Here is a 24,027-nt window from a genome sequence, read left to right as displayed (position 1 = left end):
AAGAAAGTAGTAACAAGAAGTATGTCATGTTTTACAGTATTTAAGTATGTACTGTACAGGTGAGAGTGTATGTGTATACTGTAACACAACACAGAGTCCAAGCTCACTTCACTAAGTGGAAATCAGAATGACAAGTGCCTCTCTCTCTCTCTCTCTCTCTCTCTCTCTCTCTCTAATTTCTCTCTCTCTCTCTCTCTCTCTCTCTCTCTCTGTCTCTCTTTCTCCCCAATGCACGTTGGTAGGAGTGCAGAGCGTGTGGAGATTAGTGTGGTACAGGAGCGCAGAGACAGAGAGAAACACACACACACACACACACGGACGCTGACCACTGAGTTAAGAGATGCAGATGAGCGTGTGATGTTTTCGAGAGGAAAACCGCACGAGTGAAGTGTGTGCTCAAACACCTGAATTGGATACCTGCAAGTCAAACCTCACCACTTCACACCTCAACAGGTAAGCCTGAGTTTGTCTGTTGGTTTTCATCAGTGCTGAGTGAATCAGAGCTTAGTTAGTTTTAGGATCAAATCTGGAAATCAGGAAGGGAAAGTGAATATTTGTGTCCATACAGGCGTTTACAGATAAACAAATGGCAGAAATAACCAGCAAATGAGCTTTATTCCTACAAACAAGCATAAGAAAATCTGGCTATGACTTAATAAATGTGGAAGAAGTTGCTTATGAAAGGTATCAGTGTTGTAATAAAATCAGAATGTATCAAAATTTCTATTGTTTTCTATTGTTCTGTTTATGATAAGATCTTATTTTTCATATCATATTTTTGCACAGTAATGTGTGCAAATATAAATATGTGTGTAAAATAAAATGTGTTGCTTATGTTACAAATTCAAGAAGTTCCTTTCCAGATTATGAGAAGAATATGAGGTTGAAATAGAGAATGTCAGCATTTAACTCTTAATGTCTTAGATTATTAGATTCATGTTGAATCAATAATGAATCCTCAGTTTAGGTTGAGAATTAGTGCTAAAAGTATAGAGAATGTGTTTTAACTTGCCATGCAATTTAGTAAGCCTCAGGATGAAATAAGCCTGTGATGTTAAGGGGTCGAAACCAGTATTTAATTCTGAGTAATACTTTTATATAGGTTACACCAATCAATATTTAATCTCTTATAAATCTCGCATTTTCAGCTGTACAGTCAAGGTCTGCAAAGTTCATGACTGGTCTTGAACCCCCTATGTGCAAAAATATTGGCATCATCTTCTTTAGTCTCCATATTTTTATTATGGAAAAGTTGATTGTGGATTATATTCAGAAATTCCAGCATCTTTAGAGCTTAACTGGGAAATGACATCTGGTTGGGTTTTTATTTAGCACGTACCAGTGTGAATACACGGCCTGTTTAATGCATACACATACACACAGCACCACTAATCACAAACAAACAGAGGAATAGTATGTGCTGCAGGCTGATGTAATGCAGAGGGGGTAAAAATACTGTAAGGAATGAAGCAGAGTCATTAACACACACACACACACACACACACACACACACACACACACACACACACACACACACACACACACACTTATGTATAAATATACAGCTCACTGCAGTATTAATAGTGTTATAATAATTAATACTGTTGAACAACATCAGTAACATCGACAGTTATTACACCACTGACAATTAAATATAATAAAAATATATTTATATATGTATAGATTTAGAATAAGTTTAATATAGACAACCGTTACAATGCAGTTTTATAACAAGCATCAAAATATTTCACATAAAAATTATACTTCTCAACATCTGTAAAGTCATTGGTGTGACTTGCTGTTCAAAACATAACAAAAAATCGGCCCTATTATTCCGAGCTCATTTCATTGCTTTAAAGAACACTCTCAGAAACAAGGGTACTAAACTGTTACTGTGGTCTTACCATCAAGAGTACAACTTCAGTTCCCTTAGTAAGGGAGCAGAATTGTACCATATTGCATTGCAGTTATATTTTTAAATGGCACTGGCCCTGTACACCCTTTCTTGACCTTGTCCTTTTTACTTTATAAAATATGTAATACTTTATAAAATTATATATATATATATATATATATGTATATATATATATATATATATATATATATGCAGCTTTTTATGTGGGAAAATGAATGTACTGTACCAGTGTACCTTTCAAGCTTATTTAAATTTAAATTACTTACAACCAAGAGAACCCTTTTACTGACAGAATGACTCAAACACAAAACTGACCTTGGACAGACACAGTTACACTCTCACAGACTAACACGCACACTCTCTTACCCGTTTTCACCTCTAAAAGTGCAGCAGAATGAAGTAGAGTGTGTGAGTGACGTGTGTGAATGTGGGGGGGGGGGATGGAAGAAAAACACAAGACAGAAAGTTGATGTCGTAATAAACTAAGGATTATCTCCTCCACACAAAAACTGCTTATGATATGATTCTCCTGCATCTGGCAGTTTTACCGGATTTACAATTTACGTACACCTCAGAATATGCATGCTTAGAAAGATACACAGAACAGTACAGGACCTCCTGTAGGACCATATTCACAGAGTTTTAGCTCATTCTCATACTTGAATCTTATGAAACTTTTATACAGAAGTGAACTGTGAGCGAGAGAGAGAGAGAGAGAGAGAGAGAGAGGGAGAAAGGGAGAGAGAGAGAGAGAGAGAGAGAGAGAGGGAGAGAGAGAGAAAGAGAGGGAGAAAGGGAGAGAGAGAGAGAGCGAGAGAGAGCAAGAGAGAGAGAGAGAGTGAAAGAGAGGGAGAGAGAGGGAGAGAGAGAGAGAGAGAGAGAGAGAGAGAGAGAGAGAGAGAGAGAGAGGTTGTCAGTCCTAATTAACTTACATTGTGCCCAGTGTGCTTTTACAGATGAAGTGGTCAATCCACAGTTCTAGTACAAGTCACATTAGTCTAATGGAGTGGAAGTAAACATGTAAATGTGAAATGCTGTGTTTAATAATGGATTGACATGAACCACTGCAGGCCTGTTATTTAGCTGATAATCTTATGACTTGTTATTCAGAATATAATTAGAATTATTCTATATCTATAATGATTTGTTCAGTATCTACTTATGAAGTATTAAATAGCTTCCATGAACTGATTCAGTACCCACTATTAATTATTTAGTAACTACTATCAATTATTCAGCATCTAGTAAGAATTATTCAGAAACCACCATGAATCATTAATTAACAAATATAAATAATCAGTATTTGTTATGAATTATTCAGGAATTATTCAGGAATTGATTCAGTAGGCACTATGAATTATTCAGTGCCTATTCTGAAATATTAAGTAACTTCTCTAAATTTTTCTGTAAGTGCTATGAATAATTCAGAACTCCTATTAATTATTGAGTAACTACCATAAATTACTGAGTAACTACTATAAATTACTTAATAACAACTATAAATTATTCCAAGCTCACCTTAAATTATTCAGATACTACTATGAATTTTTTAGTGAGTACCATACTCATTAACTACTAATAATAATATGTACGTTATGCTGTTCTGAGAAGAACTGAAGTATGGACCCTTATATTTATGGAGTTTAATAATGCAAGGTTCACCTTTCTAGTTTGGCAGTAATTAGATGTGTGTGTGTGTGTGTGTGTGTGTGTGTGTGTGTGTGTGTGTGTGTGTGTGTTTGTTTTGGGTCAAGGTAGAGTGTGCTAAACCGTTGTCCTAAAGCACTGTGACACTTTATTTCTCTCATTGATCACACTGCACTTGCCTGCCTTTCTTTAAGTGTGTAAGTACACTGTCTGGGAAAGTTTACGGACACCTTGCCTTCTCAATATCCTGAGTAATATTTAAGAAGAAAGTAAGTAAAGGTATTTTTGAAAGGTTGAAAACCACAACAAGGGGATATAAAGAGTTGGGAGGTTGGAACTTCTGTCACAAATATTGCCATTATATTATCCTCCATCTTCTTCTTCTTTCGGCTGCTCCCTTTAGGGGTCACCACAGCGGATCATCTGCCTCCATCTTGCCCTATCCACTGCCTCCTCTACTTTCACAACAACCATCTCCATGTCCACCTTCACTACATCCATAAACCTTCTCTGAGGTCTACCTCTTCTCCTTCTACCCGGCAGCTCCATCTCCAACATTCTTTGCCCAATATATCCACTATTCCTCCTCAACACATGTCCAAACCATCTCAACCTGGCCTCTCTGGCTTTATTTACAAACTGCTCCACCTTCACTGTCCCCATGATCTGCTCATTTCTAATCTTGTCCATCCTTGTCACTCCCAACGAAAATCTCAGCATCTTCATCTCCGCCACCTCCAGCTCAGCCTCCTGTCTTTTAGACAGAGCCACAGTCTCCAAACCATACATCATAGCAGGACGCACGACTGTCTTGTAAACCTTCCCTTTCACACTTGCTGCTATCCTTCTGTCACACATCAGCCCTGACATCCATCTCCACCCACTCCATCCTGCCTGCACCCTCTTCTTCACCTCTTTTTTGCACTGTCCATTGCTCTGGATGGTTGACCCAAGATATTTGAAGTCATCCACCTTTATGACCTCTACTCCTTGCATCTTTACCTTTCCACCTGCCGCCCTCTCATTCACACACATGTATTCCATCTTATCTCTACTGACCTTCATTCCTCTCCTCTCCAGTGCAAACCTCCACCTCTCCAGATTCTCTTCCACCTGCTCTCTACTCTCACCACAGATTACAATGTCACCTGCAAATATCATGGTCCATGGAGCCTCCTACTTGACCTCATCTGTCAACCTTTCCATCACCATTGCAAACAAGAAGGGGCTCAAAGCTGATCCCTGATGTAACCCTACCTTCACCTTGAAACCATTTGTCACTCCAACTGCACACCTCACCAGTGTCTCACTATCCTCATACATGTCCTGCACCACCCTAACATACTTTTCAGCTACACCTGACTTCCTCATACAGTACCTCAGTTCCTGTCTTGGCACCCTATCATATGCCTTCTCTAGATCCACAAAGACACAATGCAGCTCCTTCTGACCTTCTCTGTACTTCTCTACCAACACTCTCAACGCAAAAATTGCATCTGTGGTACTCTTTCTGGGCATGAAATCAAACTGCTGCTCACTGATCTGAACCTCTCGCGAGTTGCTTCAACAACTCTTTCCCATACCTTCATGGTGTGGCTCATCAACTTTATACCTCTGTAGTTACTGCAGCTCTGCACACCACCCTTGTTCTTAAAAATGGGGACCAGTACACTGCTTCTCCACTCATCAGGCATCCTCTCACTCTCCAGGATTTTGTTAAACAACCTGGTTAAAAAGTCCACTGCCTTCTCTTCTAAACATCTCCATACCTCCACAGGTATGTCATCTGGACCAACTGCCTTTCCATTCTTCATCCTTTTTAAAGCTGCCCTCACTTCCACCTTACTAATTCTCTGCACTTCCTGATCCACTATCTCTCCCCCCGTTGTCCTCCTCTCTCTCTCTCGTTTTCCTCATTCATTAGTTCTTCAAAGTACTCCTTCCATCTACTCATCACTCTCTGTTCACTCACTAGTACATTCTCCTCTCTATCCTTTATCAGCCTAACCTGCTGTACATCCTTTCCAGCTCTATCTCTCTGTCTAGCCAAACGATACAAGTCCTTTACTCCTTCTTTACTGTCCAGCCTCTCATACAGCTCATCACAGGCCTGAGCCTTTGCCTTTGCCACCATTCTTTTCTCTATGCGACTAGCCTCACAGTACTCCTGCCTACTTCCTTCATCTTTCTGGTTATCCCACTTTTTCTTAGCTGCCTTCTTCTTCTGAATACTCTCCTGGACTTCCTCATTCCACCACCAACTTTCCTTGTCTTCTTTCCTCTGACCAGACGAAACACCCAACACATTTTTGCCAGTTTCTCTCACCACCTTAGCTGTATTTTCCCAGTCCTCAGGTAGCTCCTCACTGCCCCTAAGGGCCTGTTGCAATTTTTCCCTGAACTGCCTGCAACCATCCTCCTCCTTCAGCTTCCACCATCTAATCTTTGGCTCTGTCTTCACTCTCTTCCTCTTCTTTGTTTCTAATCTCATTCTACAGACAACCACCCTATGCTGCCTTGCTACACTTTCCCCTGGCATCACTTTACAATCTCCAATCTCCTTTAGGTGGCATCTCCTGCTAAGGATATAATCCACCTGTGTGCACCTCCCTCCACTCTTGTATGTCACCCTGTGTTCTTCCCTCTTCTGAAAGTGTTCACCACAGCCATTTCCATTCTCTTTGCAAAATCTACAACCATCTGACCTTCCGCATTTCTGTCTTTCACACCATACATACCCAGCACCTCTTCATCCCCTCTGTTCCCTTCACCAACATGTCCATTGAAGTCTGCACCAATCACTAATCTCTCCTCTCTAGGGACACCATCTACCACTTCATCCATCTTACTCCAAAATTCCTCTTTCTCCTCTAACTGACAACCAACCTGTGGTGCATATGAACTGACCACATTCAAAATCACACCATCAACCTCCAACTTCAGGCTCATGATCGTGTCTGACATTCTCTTTACATCCAGAACACTTTTCCCAAGCTGTTCCTTTAGGATTATTCCTACTCCATTTCCCTTCCTCTCTACACCATGATAGAACAGTTTGAATCCACCTCCAATGTCCCTGGCCATGCTTCCTTTCCATCTGATCTCCTGGACACACAGAATATCTACCTTCCTTCTCTCCATCATGTCTGCAAGCTCTCTGCCTTTACCAGTCATTGTCCCTATGTTCAGAGTCCCTACTCTAACCTCCACACTCCTGCCTTTCCTTCTCTCTCGCTGCATTCTAACCCGCCTTCCTCCTCTCCTCTCTGATGGTCTTTGACCTACAGTAGTTCAATTTCCACCGGCACCCTGCTGGTCAACAGCACCGGAGGCAGTCATTGTTAACCCGGGCTTCGACCGATCCGGTATGGCAAACATATTTGTGATAGTTGTGGCACAAGTTTTACGCCGGATGTCCTTCCTGACGCAACCCTCACCATTTATCCGGGCTTGGGACCGGCACCAGAAGTACACAAAGTACACCCCTAATGGCTGGTTTATTATATTATCCTCCATACATAATTATAACTTTTTTTGAAATTATGTAATTAATCATACAGTTAATAATTGCAATATAGTGGTGTAAAAGGTAAATTATTAATGCTGACAATTCTCACACACTTAAATATGACAGTTCTTCAAGGGTTCTTTAGTAAAGGCAATGGTTCTATTTGGAACCATGAGTACAGAATGTACAGGAACATTTTATTCTTAAAACAAACACCTGATTACTACAAAATTAGAAAACACTATAATGCACTGTAAAAACCCTGTACGTCTAAGGGTCTATACGTGGGTCCATATTTCAGTTCTTAGAACTGTTCTTATGCTGTTCATAGAACAGCATGACTTATATATTATTTTCATAGTAGATACTGAATAATAGTAGTTAATAACTCATACTAGTTACTAAATATTTAATAGTAGTTAGAACGTAATTTAGAGTAGTAACTGAATAATTCATATGGAGAAAATATTGAATATTGTTTTCCATATTGAAAAAGGTATCTTACCAATAAACACCATAACAATAGAAGAACACTTTTTGGTGCTGTATAGAATCATTATTAAAAAGGTTTCTTATAGAACCATATGTAATGCATTGACCATCAATCTTAAGAATGATTTCACTAGGAAAAGACCCACTTATGCCTAAAACTGTTCTATACAGAACTCATGGGTTCTAAATAAAACACTTGAAGAACATTCTTTTTAAAATGTGTAGCCTGACCCTTCAAACTATCTGTATTTCCACCCTGAGGCCCACCTGCTTGTGTGCTGTTGCTATGATTCTGTGACTGTAGCCCTCTAGTTCCAGTACAGCTTTTAATGCCAAAAGTTCCACTTAATGTCGCTCTCTATATAAACAAACATTATTTACAGCTACTTCCAAGGTGGATTTGTTTATCACTGATAAGGCGTCACGTGTTAAGCAAGCAATGGAGTACACCTATAGCAGACTATGGACAGTGCTTGGTGGAGAACTGTGAATAACTCAATGAGCAGCAAACTAACAAAAGCAACAGCACAGTGGATACCTACACTTAACTTCAAAAACAGGGTGTTTAGAACGTATCTACTGTTGCTCTCACTGGAGATTTGGGATGAAAATTGGAAAGTGCTTTCACCATATGGAAATCATGTGAACTCTGTAAATAATGTTACTGCATTGTTGAAAGCAACAAATACATTTTGATGAAGCTTATTTTATCCACTCATATAGCTAGTATAAAACGTACTGCTTTTCAAATAAAAAAAATCTAATTTGAGCAAAGAAACAAATGTGATTAATCGTGATTAACTACATGAAATAATATGATCAATTGATTAATTATTTTAATCATGTGTCAGCTCTATAGTCGTAATTCTACAGTGTAAAAAAGTATAGTAAAAAGACAACAATGCATTGAAAGTATAGTAAAATGACAAAGAGGCTATTTTTCTACACTAGAGTGCATTAATGTCCTTTATGGCAAGATCATTGCGCGTTGTAACGTGATGGGATTGTATGTGTGACGCAAGACATTTGCACATCTTAATCTTGCTCGTGTCACTTCTGCCTTCTGCCCTCCCTCTATGGCAAAAACACACACATACACACATGGTCTCTTTCTGATTACTCAGAGTAAACCTGCCTTTCATATCACTGCTGGAAGATTAAGAGATGCTTAATCTGTGATTTAAGAAGAGTTAAAGATGGCACTGGAAAACACATGCACACACCCACACCCACAAGCATCGTCCTCCTGCTGCGGATTAAGTATGTGTGTGTTATTGAGTAGATAGCTCCTGCGGTCCGGCCACTGTTTGTGCGTGTGTGTGATTAAACCCCAATATTCTTACTGATGAATATAACCCGCTAACTGCAGGTGGGTGAATCAGGACTCTGAGTCACACTGGAAAATGCCACTAGACCCCATCTTTCACACACACACACACACACACACACACACACACACACACACACACACACACACACACACACACATACACACACACACACACACACACACACACAACTCATCTATGTAATGAGTTCCTATGGCATTGCGGACCTAGCAACACAACGGCAATGCAACCATCCCCATCATCACTACAATCTACTATGTCATCATTATTATCATCATTATCATCATCATCACCATTCACCATCATCACCGGAATCACATCATCATCATTGCCCCCATCATCTCCATCCATCATATTCATCATAATAATCATCATAATCACCATTTTCACCACCATCATGAACAGCAGCAGGAGCATCACCACATGACAATCACAATCACTATTATCACTATCACCACAACTATAAGCGTAACCTTCACCTCATTTAGCATTAGCAGTATCACCATCATCATCAAATCATCATCATGTGCAGTATCATGATCATCACCTTCACCTTTGTTATCAACATTGTCATGACATCATCACCACCATCATCACACACAACACAAACATCTTTATCACCACCGTCAGATTATCACCATCTTCACAGCACCATCAACGCCATTAGCATCAGCAACACACTTTCAACATCACCATCATCATCACAGTCCCCTTCATCACCTTTATCTCAACACCACCACCAAGACCATTATAATCATCACCATCCTTTTTATCACCATTATCAATATTACAAACACCATGATCTCATCACCACCCTATCTCATCACCACCCTATTACCACCCCCACCATCACCATTACCAACACAACCATCAGGACATCATCACCATCACTACAGTCACCATTATAATCATCTTTATCATCCACTTCAGCCAACTCTAAGCTTCAGCAACTCTAAGCACACACACACACACACACACACACACACACACACACACACACACACACACACACACAAACACACCTCTTTAAGAAAAGCCTTTGGAGAGCAGCTAAATGTCCCCACAGCGTCACACTGTTCACGTCTTCATTATTCTTCATTATTTATTTAGCTTTTAGGTTTAATCGAATAACAACTGCCTTACTTTAATCGTATATAACATACAAAGTGATGGAGTGTGGTGACTGATATGAAACTAAGTATTTTGCTGGGAACAGAAATGCAGTTAAAAATATAATCAGCTTTAAGTGTTCTGGAGCAGAAATGTTCATGTTAAATCTCTGTTAGCAGTTAATTTAACGCTATTTTGCTCACTCTGGGGACCCCAGACATTTTTGGATCACATCCTTTCTCATGTAATCCCAATCAGTGCATACATTTAGCAAATTTCTATGACAGGAAATTATATTTTTGTGTGTATGCTATAGGTGAAATCTGTATTCAAATTCTGTAAGTAGACAATAACTCTGCACATCCTCTGCTCTCTCACATGATTTTGTTTGTATCATGCCATAATGCAAGAAAACATTTAGGAAGCTAACATATCTATGCATTTATAATTTAAGGGGGATAGCTAATTCTGGACTCTGTATTTATTAATCTGGACATTTAGATAATAGAAACCTCTGATGCATTATTATGGGCTATTTCATAGTTATATTTTATTGAGCATTTACCCACACAAACAGTAAAATACAAACTTACATAATACTCATGTAAAGGGAAAATAATCAACTGTTTTTTCATTTTGTTCTAAGTTAATATCAGCAAAGATTGGCATATTTGAAGCCTTTTAAATTAAAAGAGGAATAAAAGAGAATAAATGCATTCAGTTAGGGGGCAGTGGCATAAAAAAGTTTAAAAAAAATTCAGAAAATTAAAACTTTTATCCTATTGCTGGGGATTCAAGGTCAGTTCCCACTGAGGTGAAGTCCATACAGGGCCAGGAGTTCTCTGAACAGAAGTGGGGTTGAATTTGTCTTTCCTGTCCAGCAGTGCTGTACAGTCAGGGGTCTCTGTAAAGACATCAGAGAGACAAATGGATAAAAAAGTGAGTATCCTCATTTAGCAACACTCAAAAATGTACAGTTGGAAAAGTACTTACAAGAAAAGGAGAAATGGAAACTAAGTTATGAAGTACAATGGATCTACAATAAAAAAACTCTGAGATTCTTTGGCATGGAAAGTTTTATATCTGAAGCTTGCTCCTTTAGTTTTAACTAATGAAGAGAAATCTGGAACCAAATGTCCTAACTAGCTCAAAATATATCAACTACTTTATAAAAAACAAGAAATGACTTGTCTGTTTTTACTGTAATCAATATTTATGTGCATTTATTCTAGTGTAATAAAGTATTGTCACTGACAACAACACACTTACTGCCACGATAAATGGTTTTAAATAATAGCTAAGGTGCCTTGCACACTTTTGCACAGTAGTGTGACAAAATAGTAATTGAAGCTTATACCCTACCATTTAGCACCGTGTTTACTGTAAGCCTAAATCATTAGATACATGCCTCAGTCTGTGTCAAGTTGTAAAGTAATACTGTATAACATACTGTCATCTAAAAAAATGAACAAAAATATTGTATTCACCGCTAATAAGGAAGACAAGACTTATGCACAAGTTATGCTTTTTTTAAAGGCTATAATTTCCATGCCTCAGCCATGCCATACAAAAAACTTTGGTCTTACAATTTGGTCTAAATCTCGCTACGTCTTGCTTCTTATGGCATCAGTGTTTGACTGATTTCCTTCTGACCTATGTATAAACACAGTGAAGAAATGCTGCAGAACTAAACATCCCAAAATCAACATGTGAACACAGAAAAAACACAGCTGAGCACAGAAAACACTTAAAATGCACTGAAATCTAAACATTAACATGACTATAAGAGTCTGTTTTATCAGCTTTCGCACATGCAATCACACATACACGCCAAGCCTAAAACTTGCACAAGCTGTCCTCGCCACAGCTGGTGAGTGATGCCCTACAAGCAAGAAAACAACAAAACAGTCACGTAACAGTCAAAGGTCAGAATCCAGTAGTGTGCAATCCTCCCTCGCCACACATAATACCTCCTTCAGCTCATCCAACTCTACACACCCTTCTGCAGGTTGATAAGTATTATTGTGGTGCAGGGATTATTAGATTAGACTTCTTCTTTACTTTTGGGCAGACGATTGCGCAATGGCTAAAATACAACCTTGAGCCTTTCCTCCGAATGCCTACTTGGAATTTTGGTGCTAAACGTGGAAAAACTTGGGAGCTAAATACGTCATGACTGTTGAAAAACACTTTCTAAAACCATCACTAAGACCATGCTTAAATGCTTGTTTGCTTATTATTCGCTGTGACATATACAATTTCGCTCATTTTGAGCATATCTCAAACATGCTGGCTAGCAAACAAAGATTTTATCAGTTGTACTCACATAAAATATACATATATAATAATATACATAAATCATATCAAATCACAAACATAAAATCATATTTCATTTGGATGGGAAATTATATTTTAGTAAAATATGGATGCAGTGTCAAAATCTTACTCATTTAAAAAAGGATAAAGCCCAAAATACCCTTCAGTAAAAGCATAAGTATTATTTAAACAGACTGCTGTATATAACAGCAAAAAGTAAATATTTAAAAAGATAAATTAGGTCTTTATATGGTGATGCAACACCAATTTGGTGGTACTAATCCTTGCACAAAGACAAACTGGCAAAGTTGTGGGCAGTTTTATTTTACACTGATGTTATTTTGTTTGGATGTTGAAAACCAATGAATTAAAATGCACAGGTCTCAACTGATTGGCAAAATAAAAATGTTTAATGTTTGAGTAAGAGTACAAGTATTTCATTTAAATGCTACTTTAGTAACTTTAAGTTCAAATCTTATGAAATAGCAACATCCACTAATGTTTAACTTAAATACATACGAGTTTCTGAGTTTATAAACGACTCGGTTTGTTAGAAAAATGGAACTTATATAAGATAAAAACAGTTCAGTCTCTGAGCAGAACCAACGTTTGTGTTCCATCCCCAACATAATGTTCCTACACTAGTTAGAGCAAAATAAAAAGCCTGCTAATTCTGTTATTTTTATTCTACACAGAACTAAAATATTATATTACACCCTGCAACTGTGTTGGTATTGGTAAGACTGTGCTCAGACATACCCATGTTGTGAATCATTTGTAAATCAGTAAATTGCTCCAAATGGTTCTAGGCATGGATCAAGCTTTTGCTACTCCAAAACATCAAGAAAGGGTTTCAAAGCTGATAGGCTAGCTACTCTTGTTTTTTATACAGGTATGCCTCAGTGTCTCAAGAGTTTTGGCCACTGTTATGTTTTTTTCTTTAGTTTCTGTACACTCTACTTCAAACACCATCATTGTAGCCTAGAGTGACAGGCTTGGCTGAGAAGTGGCTGGAGGGACATTGTGTCTGTCAGCACAGAGCCAGACTGAATCTGTGGAGGAAATAACACGAAACCTCCTGAGACTCTGGATGTTTTTTCACACTACCATTGGAACAATTTGTTCTTCGTAGTAAGAAGCTTTAATAACCACAAAGCATGAGTGGTTGAATTCTAACCACTTCTTTATTATTTTCCTTCTTTTAGAGTGCTGAGGGCACAGCTACAGGGCCTGAACTGAAGCCTCAAACACAGCATAGAGTGATGCAGTAGATCATTCTCAAACAACTGCTCTTTCTTCTCTCCAGCAACTCAAGTCTCTATTGGAAGGTACTACTAACACCTCCAAAGTTGTGACAGTTAACAGGATCCTTTAGACTGTTTTAACTGTTTAACACAGAGGCAAACACTGCTAAACACGCACACACACATACACCCACACAGACAAGGCCTGACCACCAGATGCATGTGAGTCAATAACACATGCATTTTTTGTGTGGGTCAGGTGGCGAAACCATCCTACTACATTTCAAGATTAAGTAAACTATTACAGAGGTTAATTTGGTTACATAAAATTCTAAGTAAAATAGCTCGGCATGAGTTTTATGTTTGAAAGCTTTAAAGTCATAAGATGTTACAAAATAGTGCACAGTGAACACTTGAAAATCCTTTGTCTGTAAATTCTGATTTGCCTCAAATGTTATGTGGTGCGGCACAACAAGCACTTTTATTTTATCATGCTTTTAAAAACAAGTGCTCAGGCTGTGGCATCATTAAGAAGATCCCAAGTGACCATCATTGCATGATGCTAAGGTCAGAAGCTCTTTCGTAAATATTGACAAAGCTATGATTTAGATTAATTCAGATTAGCAAGCCAGGTGGTATGACCCCTGGAAAACTATGAAAATGTGTTATTATTATAATATTAGTTTTTTTAGATGGAAAAAATGTGTATATATAAGGACAAACGCTTATATGGTTGTCCAACTACAATGACTAGTTTAAACTAGTATTTGTTTTCAGTAGAGATAAATAATTTGAAAATATAGTATTTTTTTGTAAATGTGTGGTTTCACCACATGACCATACATCTGAGTGTGTACTTAAATGAAGGCAGTTTGCTAACCAAGAAGACACAAACACACCCAATTACAAACATTTACCAAAGGGGAAGTGTCTGTGTGAACTAGCAGTTAAAATGAGGAGACGTTAGAAGCTGAGAAAACAGTCAGCAGAAACAGGTGAAAAAATTCACAACATAACACTTCCATTTGAAGAAACCTCGAAGAACAGCCCAATTGGCAATTCTGCAAGACCATACAATGCAGTGTTTTACTGGCTTGTTAGCTAACCTATCAGATTAAACCAGATGATTTGGAGCACAACAACCAGTAATCAGAATCAGAATCAGAAGAAGTTTTATTGCCATTGTCAATGAACAGGATTCACAGACTAGGAATTTGCTTCGGCATGAAGGTGCAACATAAAAACAAGTAGTAATAGGCATGCAAAATTAAGTCCACATAAATAAATACTCTATGCAGACCACTGTGTGGTCCTGACACTTTGCAGTGTTTGAGGATAGACAAGCTTGTTATATGGTGTTGTGAATGAGTGTGAACACTTTCTACATTTAAAAAAAGTCTCTTAGACCACACTGGGCTGGCCCTTCGTTGTTTTCTTCACCTTGCTATTTTCTGCAGTTCTGGTGTTATATGGTTTTCACAACAAGGTTAACATTAGCTAACTGTATAGTTTTTTTAAAAACCTGTGATATTGTGGTGGCTGAGGTTCAGTTCTTTCATTTTTTTCAGAAAGAGCGTGCTCTTATTTTGAACTGTCACATGCTTCCAAGGCCTAAAGTTGTTCTAGATTAATTAACTGTCATCAGATTTTTTTTTCAGTTCAAGTGGATGTATTTTTTGTCAGGCAAAGTTTATTCTTCTTTGATCTGACTATGACTTCAGTCTAAAACCTTGTTTCTTTAGTTTTGCACTGAAGCTAATGTAACTGTCCAGTAATGGAAGCATGTTATCACCAATTAGCAAGGTGCTAACTTCATGTCTGAACCATTCATGCTGGCTTCAAACCTTGTCAAGTTGTTAAATTATTTCAAATAGACTTGCCTATGTGGTTTCTGACACTGTGTGACACATTGTTGTCTATAAAAATAGACAACAGTATGGAATTTTAGGCTGTAGGATGGCTATGACCACTGTTTTAACTACCAGTATACCTTTGTCCATTTGTTAATGTAATGTCTGGAGATTACTTAACCACTAAATGTGGTTTAAGACAAGTCTGTGACTATTTAGGCATGCAGTGAGCAACATGCTAACTGGGGTTTTGCATCTCCAGTGGTGCTAAATCTAAAGAAGCAAACTTCAGACCCTAAAGCTTGCTGTGGCTGATTAACTACACTAAGAGTGAATTTGTGTAAACGGTTGGCTGAAGTGTTGCTTTTCTCATATTATTTTAATATGAAGGACAAAGTAGGTTATCTAATCTCACACAGAGCAGAAAGAGGACAGTAGCCTTTACGTTACTTATAATTGATCATTTCAGCTTTAACACATGGCTTTGTGTTCAGGGCAGATGGCTTTTCAAACACAGGGCCTTCGGAGCTCTATTTTGATGTACTATGGAACTCTTTATCTGTTTGTTTGTCTAAACTGAAATAATGCAGAGTTTCAAGTAAAACTGGACAGATAAACTTGTAGACTTTTGCTGGTGATTAAAATATCAGGGCATGTGTTGATTCCATCTGTACTCTTTTCTCTCTGTACATTTTGCGTGTGAACCTCGTTTCCTGTATGTGAGAAGAGAGAAGGGCCCAGCAAGAGAATGAGGCAGTGATGATGACATTAGCCCACATTTAAATGTGTCCTTCTCCTCCCAGCAAATTTCCACTAGTCTGCTGCCGCTATTTTTAACTCTCGCTTTGACCCAAATCACCATGATCTGGACCAGCACCACACTGAGATATCGGCCAACTCAGACACAGCAAAGTTAGAGAAAAGTGACAGAAAAATACACAGGAGGTGCTATAAGCTGGAACTGAGTTTTGGTCCAAGCGTATTGTAGCTTTTTTTATTTTCTAATGTTCATAACACTCACAAACACTTGCTTGTTCTCTGTCTGCAGGGTCTGTGCTGTGTACGAGAGTGTGCACTGTGTGGTGTCAGGATGCCGATTCCGAATCTCTGGGTGTAGACGGAGAGCACTGCTCTTTCCTGACCCTTCTCTCTGCGGCCAATCACAACCTCATGGCAGACACCATGGGCAGCAACAGAGCCAACAGGTGTGTCATGTGTACAGTTTTGTGTGAATATTTGTAAGATCGATTAGAGGCAATAAATGTGTTTTTATATAAATATAAGCAATGAAACAACAAACATCAATTCCAAAGTTGGGACAGTGTTTACAGTGTAAATAAAACAAAAATTGGTGATTTGTAAATCCACTGTCATTTGTGTAAATGAAAACAGTAGATAGATATTTAATATTTTATCTTATCAACTTTCTTTCTTGTAAATTCATTCTCATTCTAAAATGCATGCTTACAAGAAGGTTCTGAAAGTTTGTTACATGATCAATTTAGGACAAGGAACACAGTGAAATGTATATAAAAAAACATCTTAAACAGGTGAGGCAATCTTGCTTGGGTATAAAAGGAGCACCCAGGAAAGGCCTAGTTCTTTAGAGAAATGGGACGAGACTCTTTGCTGAAAATGTGTCAGTGAATAAATCACCAGTTTAAAAACAACATTCCTCAATGAGGGATTATTAGGATTTAAGGTATTTCACTCTCTACCATGAATATCGACAAAAGATTCAGGGAATTTGGACAGTGTATAAATTCTTGTTTGCTGTACAACAAAAACGTGCACAACAAAAACATTCTTCAAAAATGAGCTTGAGCTTATCTGAAATGGACTGATGCACAGTGCAAATGTGTATTGTGAGCTGATGAGTTAACCTTTCAGATTAGTTATTGAAAATAACCAACACTGTGTTCACTGGGCTACTGAAGAATATGACCATCCAGATGTTACCAGCACAAAGTTTAAAAGTCAGGTTCTGTGATGGTGTGGGAGCATGTTAATAACCATGGCATGTGCAATGTCTGTAAAGGCACCATATAAAAAAGAATTTTTAAAAATCTGCTTTCTAAACTAGATGAATTGGTTTCTACACTCCTTAAATGGTTATTAAACATTGTTAAAAGAAAATATGATGCAACACAGTGGTAAACATGCTCCTGTCTCAACTTTTCTGGAATGTGTTCCAGGCATCAGATTTGGAAAGTTTAAATTCCAGTAAACTTTACATTTCAAAGACAAAATAAATATACTAACAATTTTTAGTTTAATCGTCAAATAGATATGATCAGTCATTGCTTTGTGTTTGTTAGCATTTCACATACTGTCCTTTTTTGGAGGTTTGTACATGCGAGTATTTTTAGATACAAGACAATGTATCTAAGCCTCACTCTTCCAGATATATAAATGTAACAACTGGAAGAATAAAGCTTTTGGTTTGGGCATCTGTGTGGTGGGGTGTGTAGGTGGGGATAGGCTTATACTCTCTCTTTTATATCAAAACCAGCCCCCACGGGACAATAGGGTCTATTTAGAGAGCTAGAACCTTAATAGATCCACGCACCCACAGATATTGGTTAGGATTGGAACAGAACTTGTATTTTCAATTTTTTTGCTAAGACATCATTGTTACAAATATCACTAACATCTGACCTTGTAACTTCTGTTAGTAATGCAACTTTTCAAAAATGTATGTATTCATAATTAATAATGTTCGTATTCAGACTGATATGTGGTGATAACTGGACCCAATATCTCTGTGAACAAATGACATTGAATCAATAATTAGCACATAATCATCCAATAATAGACCACCCTGACACACACTCTCTTCAACCTTGTTCTTCCACCAGCAGCAGAAAGCAATGTACTGCACTGCTAACATGTCCTGTATGAGTGTGTATATGCTGCTAAAGGAGGGAAAGGCTCAGATTATAATCCCTAAATCTGCACTGACCGCAATCCTCATCATATGGCTAAACACAACTCACCTTCCAAAGTAATCCTCTCTGGAGGAGAGGGCCAGGTAACATATATCTGACGCTAACCCTATTTATTCCCATTAGACAAGGGAAACTCAAGGGTCCAATGAGACGGGGGAGGATTAAGAGTCAATGACTTTTGATTCTGTTGGGGAACAGTTTGGTTGGGGTGGGAACAGTGAAATTCAGTGAAGAATGGATTGCGTTAGCAGTGCGGCAGTTAGCATGAGTCATGGTTTAGCCGCTAACGTCTGCGGAGTTAGCACTCTATGCTTAGTCACTCTGTGTCCTTTTAAAGGGACACTGGAAAGAACAAGTGAGATGCAATGAGATTATGGCTGGTGTCTTAATGCTCGTCCTCTTCCTGTCTCTTAGCCCTCACAAATGCCACAAGTGCCAAGCCAGGACTCTCTCCCCACTGTTCTTACTCGTATTTCTAACCCAGAACTCTCTGCTTCCTCGTCCCGCAGGTACAGCTTTGTCTCTCCAGATGAAGAAGGCCTGAAGATCTCCACGTTGGGGCTGCACAACGGCCACGGATCGCCCAGCCGTCTGCCCTCACCCGGCAGTGCCCTCAGTGGCTCCGGGTTGGGTGGGGCCATGGAGAACACCTACAATGGAAAGATCTCCACCACAGGTCGGGGCCAACTACGAAGCCGGTTTGTAAAGAAGAATGGCCAGTGTAACGTAGTCTTCACCAACATGGAGGATAAGCCTCGGCGTTACTTGGCTGACATCTTCACCACTTGTGTGGACATCCGCTGGCGCTACCTGCTACTGATCTTCTGCACCACTTTCCTGGCATCATGGCTGATCTTTGGAGTGATCTTTTACAGTGTTTCCTTGACTCATGGAGACTTTGACCCAGAGCGGAAAATACAAGGCACAGGCGAGGGGCAACAGAAGCCATGGAAGCCATGTTTGCTGCATGTGGAGGGTTTTGTGGGGGCCTTCCTGTTCTCCATTGAGACACAGACCACAATAGGCTATGGCTGGCGTTGTGTCACTGAAGAGTGCCCTGTGGCTGTGGTGACGGTCGTGATACAGTCCATCGTAGGATGCATCATTGACTCTTTCATGATTGGCACCATTATGGCAAAGATGGCACGACCAAAAAAAAGAAACCAGACACTTTTGTTCTCACAGAATGCTGTTATTGCCCTGCGGGATGGAAAGCTCTGCCTCATGTGGCGAGTTGGAAACCTCCGGAGGAGCCACATTGTGGAGGCCCATGTCCGGGCACAGTTGATCCGCCCCTATGTGACAGCAGAGGGTGAGTTCATCCCACTGGAGCAGATGGATTTGAATGTGGGCTACGACGAAGGCATTGACCGCCTTTTCCTAGTCTCTCCACTGGTGATTGTGCACGAGATTGATGAAGACTCTCCACTGTGGGCCATGAGCCAGGCAGATCTGGAGACAGATGACTTTGAGATTGTGGTGATACTGGAAGGCATGGTGGAGGCGACTGCCATGACCACACAAGCAAGGAGCTCCTACCTTTCCCGGGAGATCCTCTGGGGTCACCGCTTCGAGCCAGTCATCTTTGAAGACTGTGATCGCTACAGAGTGGACTATGCTCGCTTCCACAAGACCTATGAGGTTCCTTCTACCCCTGCCTGCAGTGCCAAGGAGCTAAGTGAGCTTGCAAGTCATCGCTCTTCTGCCTCATCGCGCTCTGGGACACCTGTTAGCCGCAGGACGCAGTGCTTGCGACCGCCCCACTCACCTAGCGCCTTCTGCTATGAGAACGAGGTGGCTTTCTGCTCTGCGGAAGAAGAAGAGGAGGAGAGGCAGAATGAAAAATTAAAGGAAGAACTAGCAACACTGGATATGGATCTGGCAACAATGACCACAAATAGTGTTCCAAAAGACTTCCAGAAAATGTTCCACGACACAGCAGCCATGACGTCCAGCAACAACGTCCTTTGCATGCTGGATATGGACAACCAGATTGAGTTTGATATTCTGCAGACGACTCTTCCACTCGATCCGCTGACATACAAGAGTGAGTCTGAGATATGACACGATTGAATGGAGGTGTTACTATGCCAACCCTTGATCCTGCCTCTATGTCCCCTCTTTTTAGAATAAATCAAATGAAGAAGCTGAAGGAAAATGGGATGATTCTCTTGGTATTTTGCACATTGTTCTGTGTTGGATTTATGTGTTAAAAATCCAAAAACCTATCGCCTTTCCTGCTCCAGTTTCTACACTGCTTCTGTGGAAGCTGTTCCCATGCTCTCTGAAGAGGAGAGGTATCTGGCTAGACATGGGGAATGAGATGGACCTTTGATCCTGCTGGTTTCTGTTACTCTGAGGGGTCATTTGACTTATGAGTTGTTCCCACATGGGTTGTTTTTGATTGCTATACTTGATTTCAAGAAACTGTATAAGGCACCAAAAAGGCCCAGGATGATGCTTCAAATTTGAAGTGCATCTTTGGAGGAGATGAGATTATATAGGCTAAAGACTAAACATGCTTCAAAGCTGCAAAGCCAACAAATTATTGGACATGGACAGCACAAATAACATTAACATCACCAAAGGAGAAAACTTGCACTTGAAAATGCCAGAGAAAAGCTAAAGCACAGGATATATTATTACTTGTAAGAGTGAATCTCCAAAAAACAAAAAAAAATTCATTTAAGGCAATCAATTAGCTTTTTATTTTAGAATTTTTGTTGATAGTTGCTTTTGATGGTGACTGTATGAATGAAGAGGATTCAGAAAAGTATAATTTTTGACTTGTGTGGGAGGAAGATAAAATATTTGTGATGTCCACAAAGGAACATGATTCAATGAAAGCTTTGATTCGACAACTGAACCAATTGACCATGCTTGTAGATTTTAGATTGCAAGTTTAAACCAATTATATTGTTCATTGTAGCCACAGTGCAACATTTCTTCTCCATTAAATTGATGAATGGTGATATATAAACCCAGCAGAAGAGAAAAGGCAGAAAATTAATCCACTGCTGTTTATTGACCATCCCACTTTAGGTGGGTTTCCACATTTGAAAAATACAAAAAAATTATAAAGACATTCAGGATCTGATAAAACATGTGCACTGAAGTTCATGAATGTTTCTGGCTTGTCTTCAATGGGTCGTCATCCATAACGAATCATAAATGGCCAAGGATCTCTGGTTTCTGTTCAATATGTTTGCCATTGCTGTTTTGTTTATGTGATAATGTGAATGAAATGGTACAGTTATGTGTTTTTAGTGAATGGATATTTGTGGGTGGTGGTAATATATGTTGTGTCGACTGGAGTGTATTATGTATAAAGGGATGCAATGGGTTTGTGTGATGCTCAGGGAAAAATAACGCACAGAGAATCCTGGGAACAGTATGTATGGGAGAAAACACAAGGTGTCTTTCTGAGTCTGAATATTCAACTGAAACAAAAATGCACTTTTGTCCCTTTACGTGCTACTTTAACCCAGGGGAAACTTTGTATTAGGCAGCATTGTGTTAAACATTATTTCATGTGACATTGATTCAGCTCTTGCATTTTCTTTAGGTTTTAAAAGGATGACGATGCAAAATAGAGATGGCACTATACCACCTTTTCTTTTCCGATACTGATATTGAAACATTGAGTATCGTCTGATACTGATCCAGTATTTTTTCTACAGCAAATTAGCTTTGGAATAAGTTATTTTTAATGGAAGCACATCACTTTAAATTTGCATTCAAAAGTTTCAAATCATTGTTTTTAATAATATAAAAGCAGTTTTGTTGCTGATGCATAAAATTATTCTAGTATGATACTAAAATATACACTCAGAAAAAACCATACTGTCACTGAGGTAGTCCCATTCTCATCACTGAGATGGTACCTTTGAGGATTTGTCTTTAATACGTTAAGTCATGGAAAGTGATTGTACCATAATCCATTGATAATGTTTTAGGTTGTATGAAAAAGTACAAATATGTGTACCCTTTCCTCAGGAAAGTGAATGTAGTGTACCTTCAAAACTTATGTAAAGTACACAATAGGCCTCTAAAATTATTACATAATTTCCAAATCAGAATTATTTGAAATAGTCACAATTATTTAAACGGACTGCAATAACTTTCCTCAGTTGTTAGATTTCATAATCATTTTATACCACAAAAAGCAAAATGTAAATTGAGCATGTTGGGTTGAGGCAACTACACTATATTGCCAAAAGTATTCGCTTGTCTGCTTTCACACACATATGAAATACATCCCATTCTCAACTCTTCTGGGAAGGCTTTCCACAAAGTTAAGGGTTAGGGTTAGGGTTAGTTAGTGTTCATGGGAATTTTTGACCATTCTTACAGGAGCACATTTGTGAGGTCAGACACTGATGTTGGACGCGAAGGCCTGGCTCACAGTCTCCACTCTAATTCATCCCAAAGGTGTTCTATCGGGTTGAGGTCAGGACTCTGTGCAGGCCAGTCAAGTTCTTACACACCAATCTCAGTCATCCATGTGTTTATAGACCTGCTTTGTGCACTGGTGTGCAGTCACGTAGGAACAGGAAGGGGACGTCCCCGAACTGTTCTCACAAAGTTGGGAGCATGAAATTGTCCAAAATCTCTTGGTCTGCTGAAGCTTTAAGAGTTCCTTTCACTGGAACTAAGGGGACGAACCCAACTCCTGAAAAACAACCCCACACAATAACCCCCCTCCACCAAACTTTACACTTGGCACAATGCAGTCAGATAATTGCCGTTCTCTTAGCAACCGAAAACCCAGACTCCTCCATAGGATTGCCAGACCGAAAAGCGTGATTCATCACTCCAGAGAAGATGTCTAAACTGCTCTATAGTCCAGAGGCGGCACTTTACACCACTGTATTCAACGCTTTGCATTGCGCTTAGTGATGTAAGGCTTGGATGCAGCTGCTCTGCCTATGCTGTTCTTGAGCTAATCTGAAGGCCACATGAAGTTTGGAGGTAGCAATTGACTCTGCAGAAAGTTGGCAACCTCTGCTCACTAATGTTTGTAGAAGCAGTCTGCAGGCCTAGGTGCTTGGTTTTATACACCTGTGGCCATGGAAGTGATTGGAACACCTGAATTCAATTATTTGGATGGGTGAGTGAATACTTCTGGCAATATAGTGTATACATAAATGACGAAATCAATAAATGCATTGATTATGACACATTATGTGAGTGATAAAAACTTCTAAGTTCTAACTTGGTGCTCTAAAATGTTTAATGCAGCTAATTCTAATGTTTTAGCATGAATGCTTGCAGGCGTTTTTTTTTTTGCACATATTTTCACTCTCAAGAAAAAATGTTTCATTTTTCTGTGTAACTGTAGAATCTATTAGGTAAACCCAGCTAGGAAGCAAGGTGGTTAATCAGCCCATCAAGCCACTTTTGCGTTGTTTGCACAATGTAGCCTTTTTTACAGTGTACAATTTGCAGAAAGCTGCAAAAATTATGATTTTTTATGATGCTGTAAATGATTCCATAGTAATTCAGAATGCTGTATGATCAAGAATTAAACAAATATCCAGATATCCAAGAACATTATAAAACATTCTACTATTAAAGACAAAAAAACTATAAATGGTGAAAAAATGACTATAAATGGATTACTACAGTTTATAATTTAACAACTTTTT

The 24,027-nt window shown here is 39.1% G+C and overlaps 1 protein-coding gene and 1 long non-coding RNA gene across 3 annotated transcripts in view; one reads left to right on the top strand and one right to left on the bottom strand.

Moving 5' to 3' along the window:
* The first annotated feature begins 247 nt into the window (after positions 1–247).
* On the top strand, positions 248–22,702 carry LOC108442566 (potassium inwardly rectifying channel subfamily J member 4). 2 transcript variants are annotated; one of them, XM_017722663.2, is made up of 4 exons: positions 248–453; positions 13,543–13,665; positions 16,480–16,636; positions 18,889–22,702. In XM_017722663.2, the coding sequence occupies exons 3-4, from the start codon at positions 16,602–16,604 to the stop codon at positions 20,441–20,443; spliced, it is 1,590 nt and encodes a 529-aa protein (XP_017578152.2). In that variant the 5' UTR covers positions 248–453; positions 13,543–13,665; positions 16,480–16,601; the 3' UTR covers positions 20,444–22,702. The 2 variants fall into 2 exon arrangements, with proteins under 2 accessions (XP_017578152.2, XP_017578153.2); XM_017722664.2 differs by lacking the exon at positions 13,543–13,665.
* The window catches only part of LOC119263090, a 51,521-nt gene continuing 38,040 nt past the window's right edge, over positions 10,547–24,027 (bottom strand). Inside the window, exon 2 of the long non-coding RNA XR_005130098.1 lies at positions 10,547–10,925. This is a non-coding gene — a long non-coding RNA (uncharacterized LOC119263090). The remainder of the gene's footprint in view (positions 10,926–24,027) is intronic.

The sequence above is a fragment of the Pygocentrus nattereri genome, chromosome 1, assembly GCF_015220715.1.
Source record: "Pygocentrus nattereri isolate fPygNat1 chromosome 1, fPygNat1.pri, whole genome shotgun sequence".
NCBI classification, from domain to species: domain Eukaryota; kingdom Metazoa; phylum Chordata; class Actinopteri; order Characiformes; family Serrasalmidae; genus Pygocentrus; species Pygocentrus nattereri.
The sequence above is the reverse complement of the archived record's forward strand: the minus strand, read 5'-3'. Positions and strand labels throughout refer to the sequence as shown.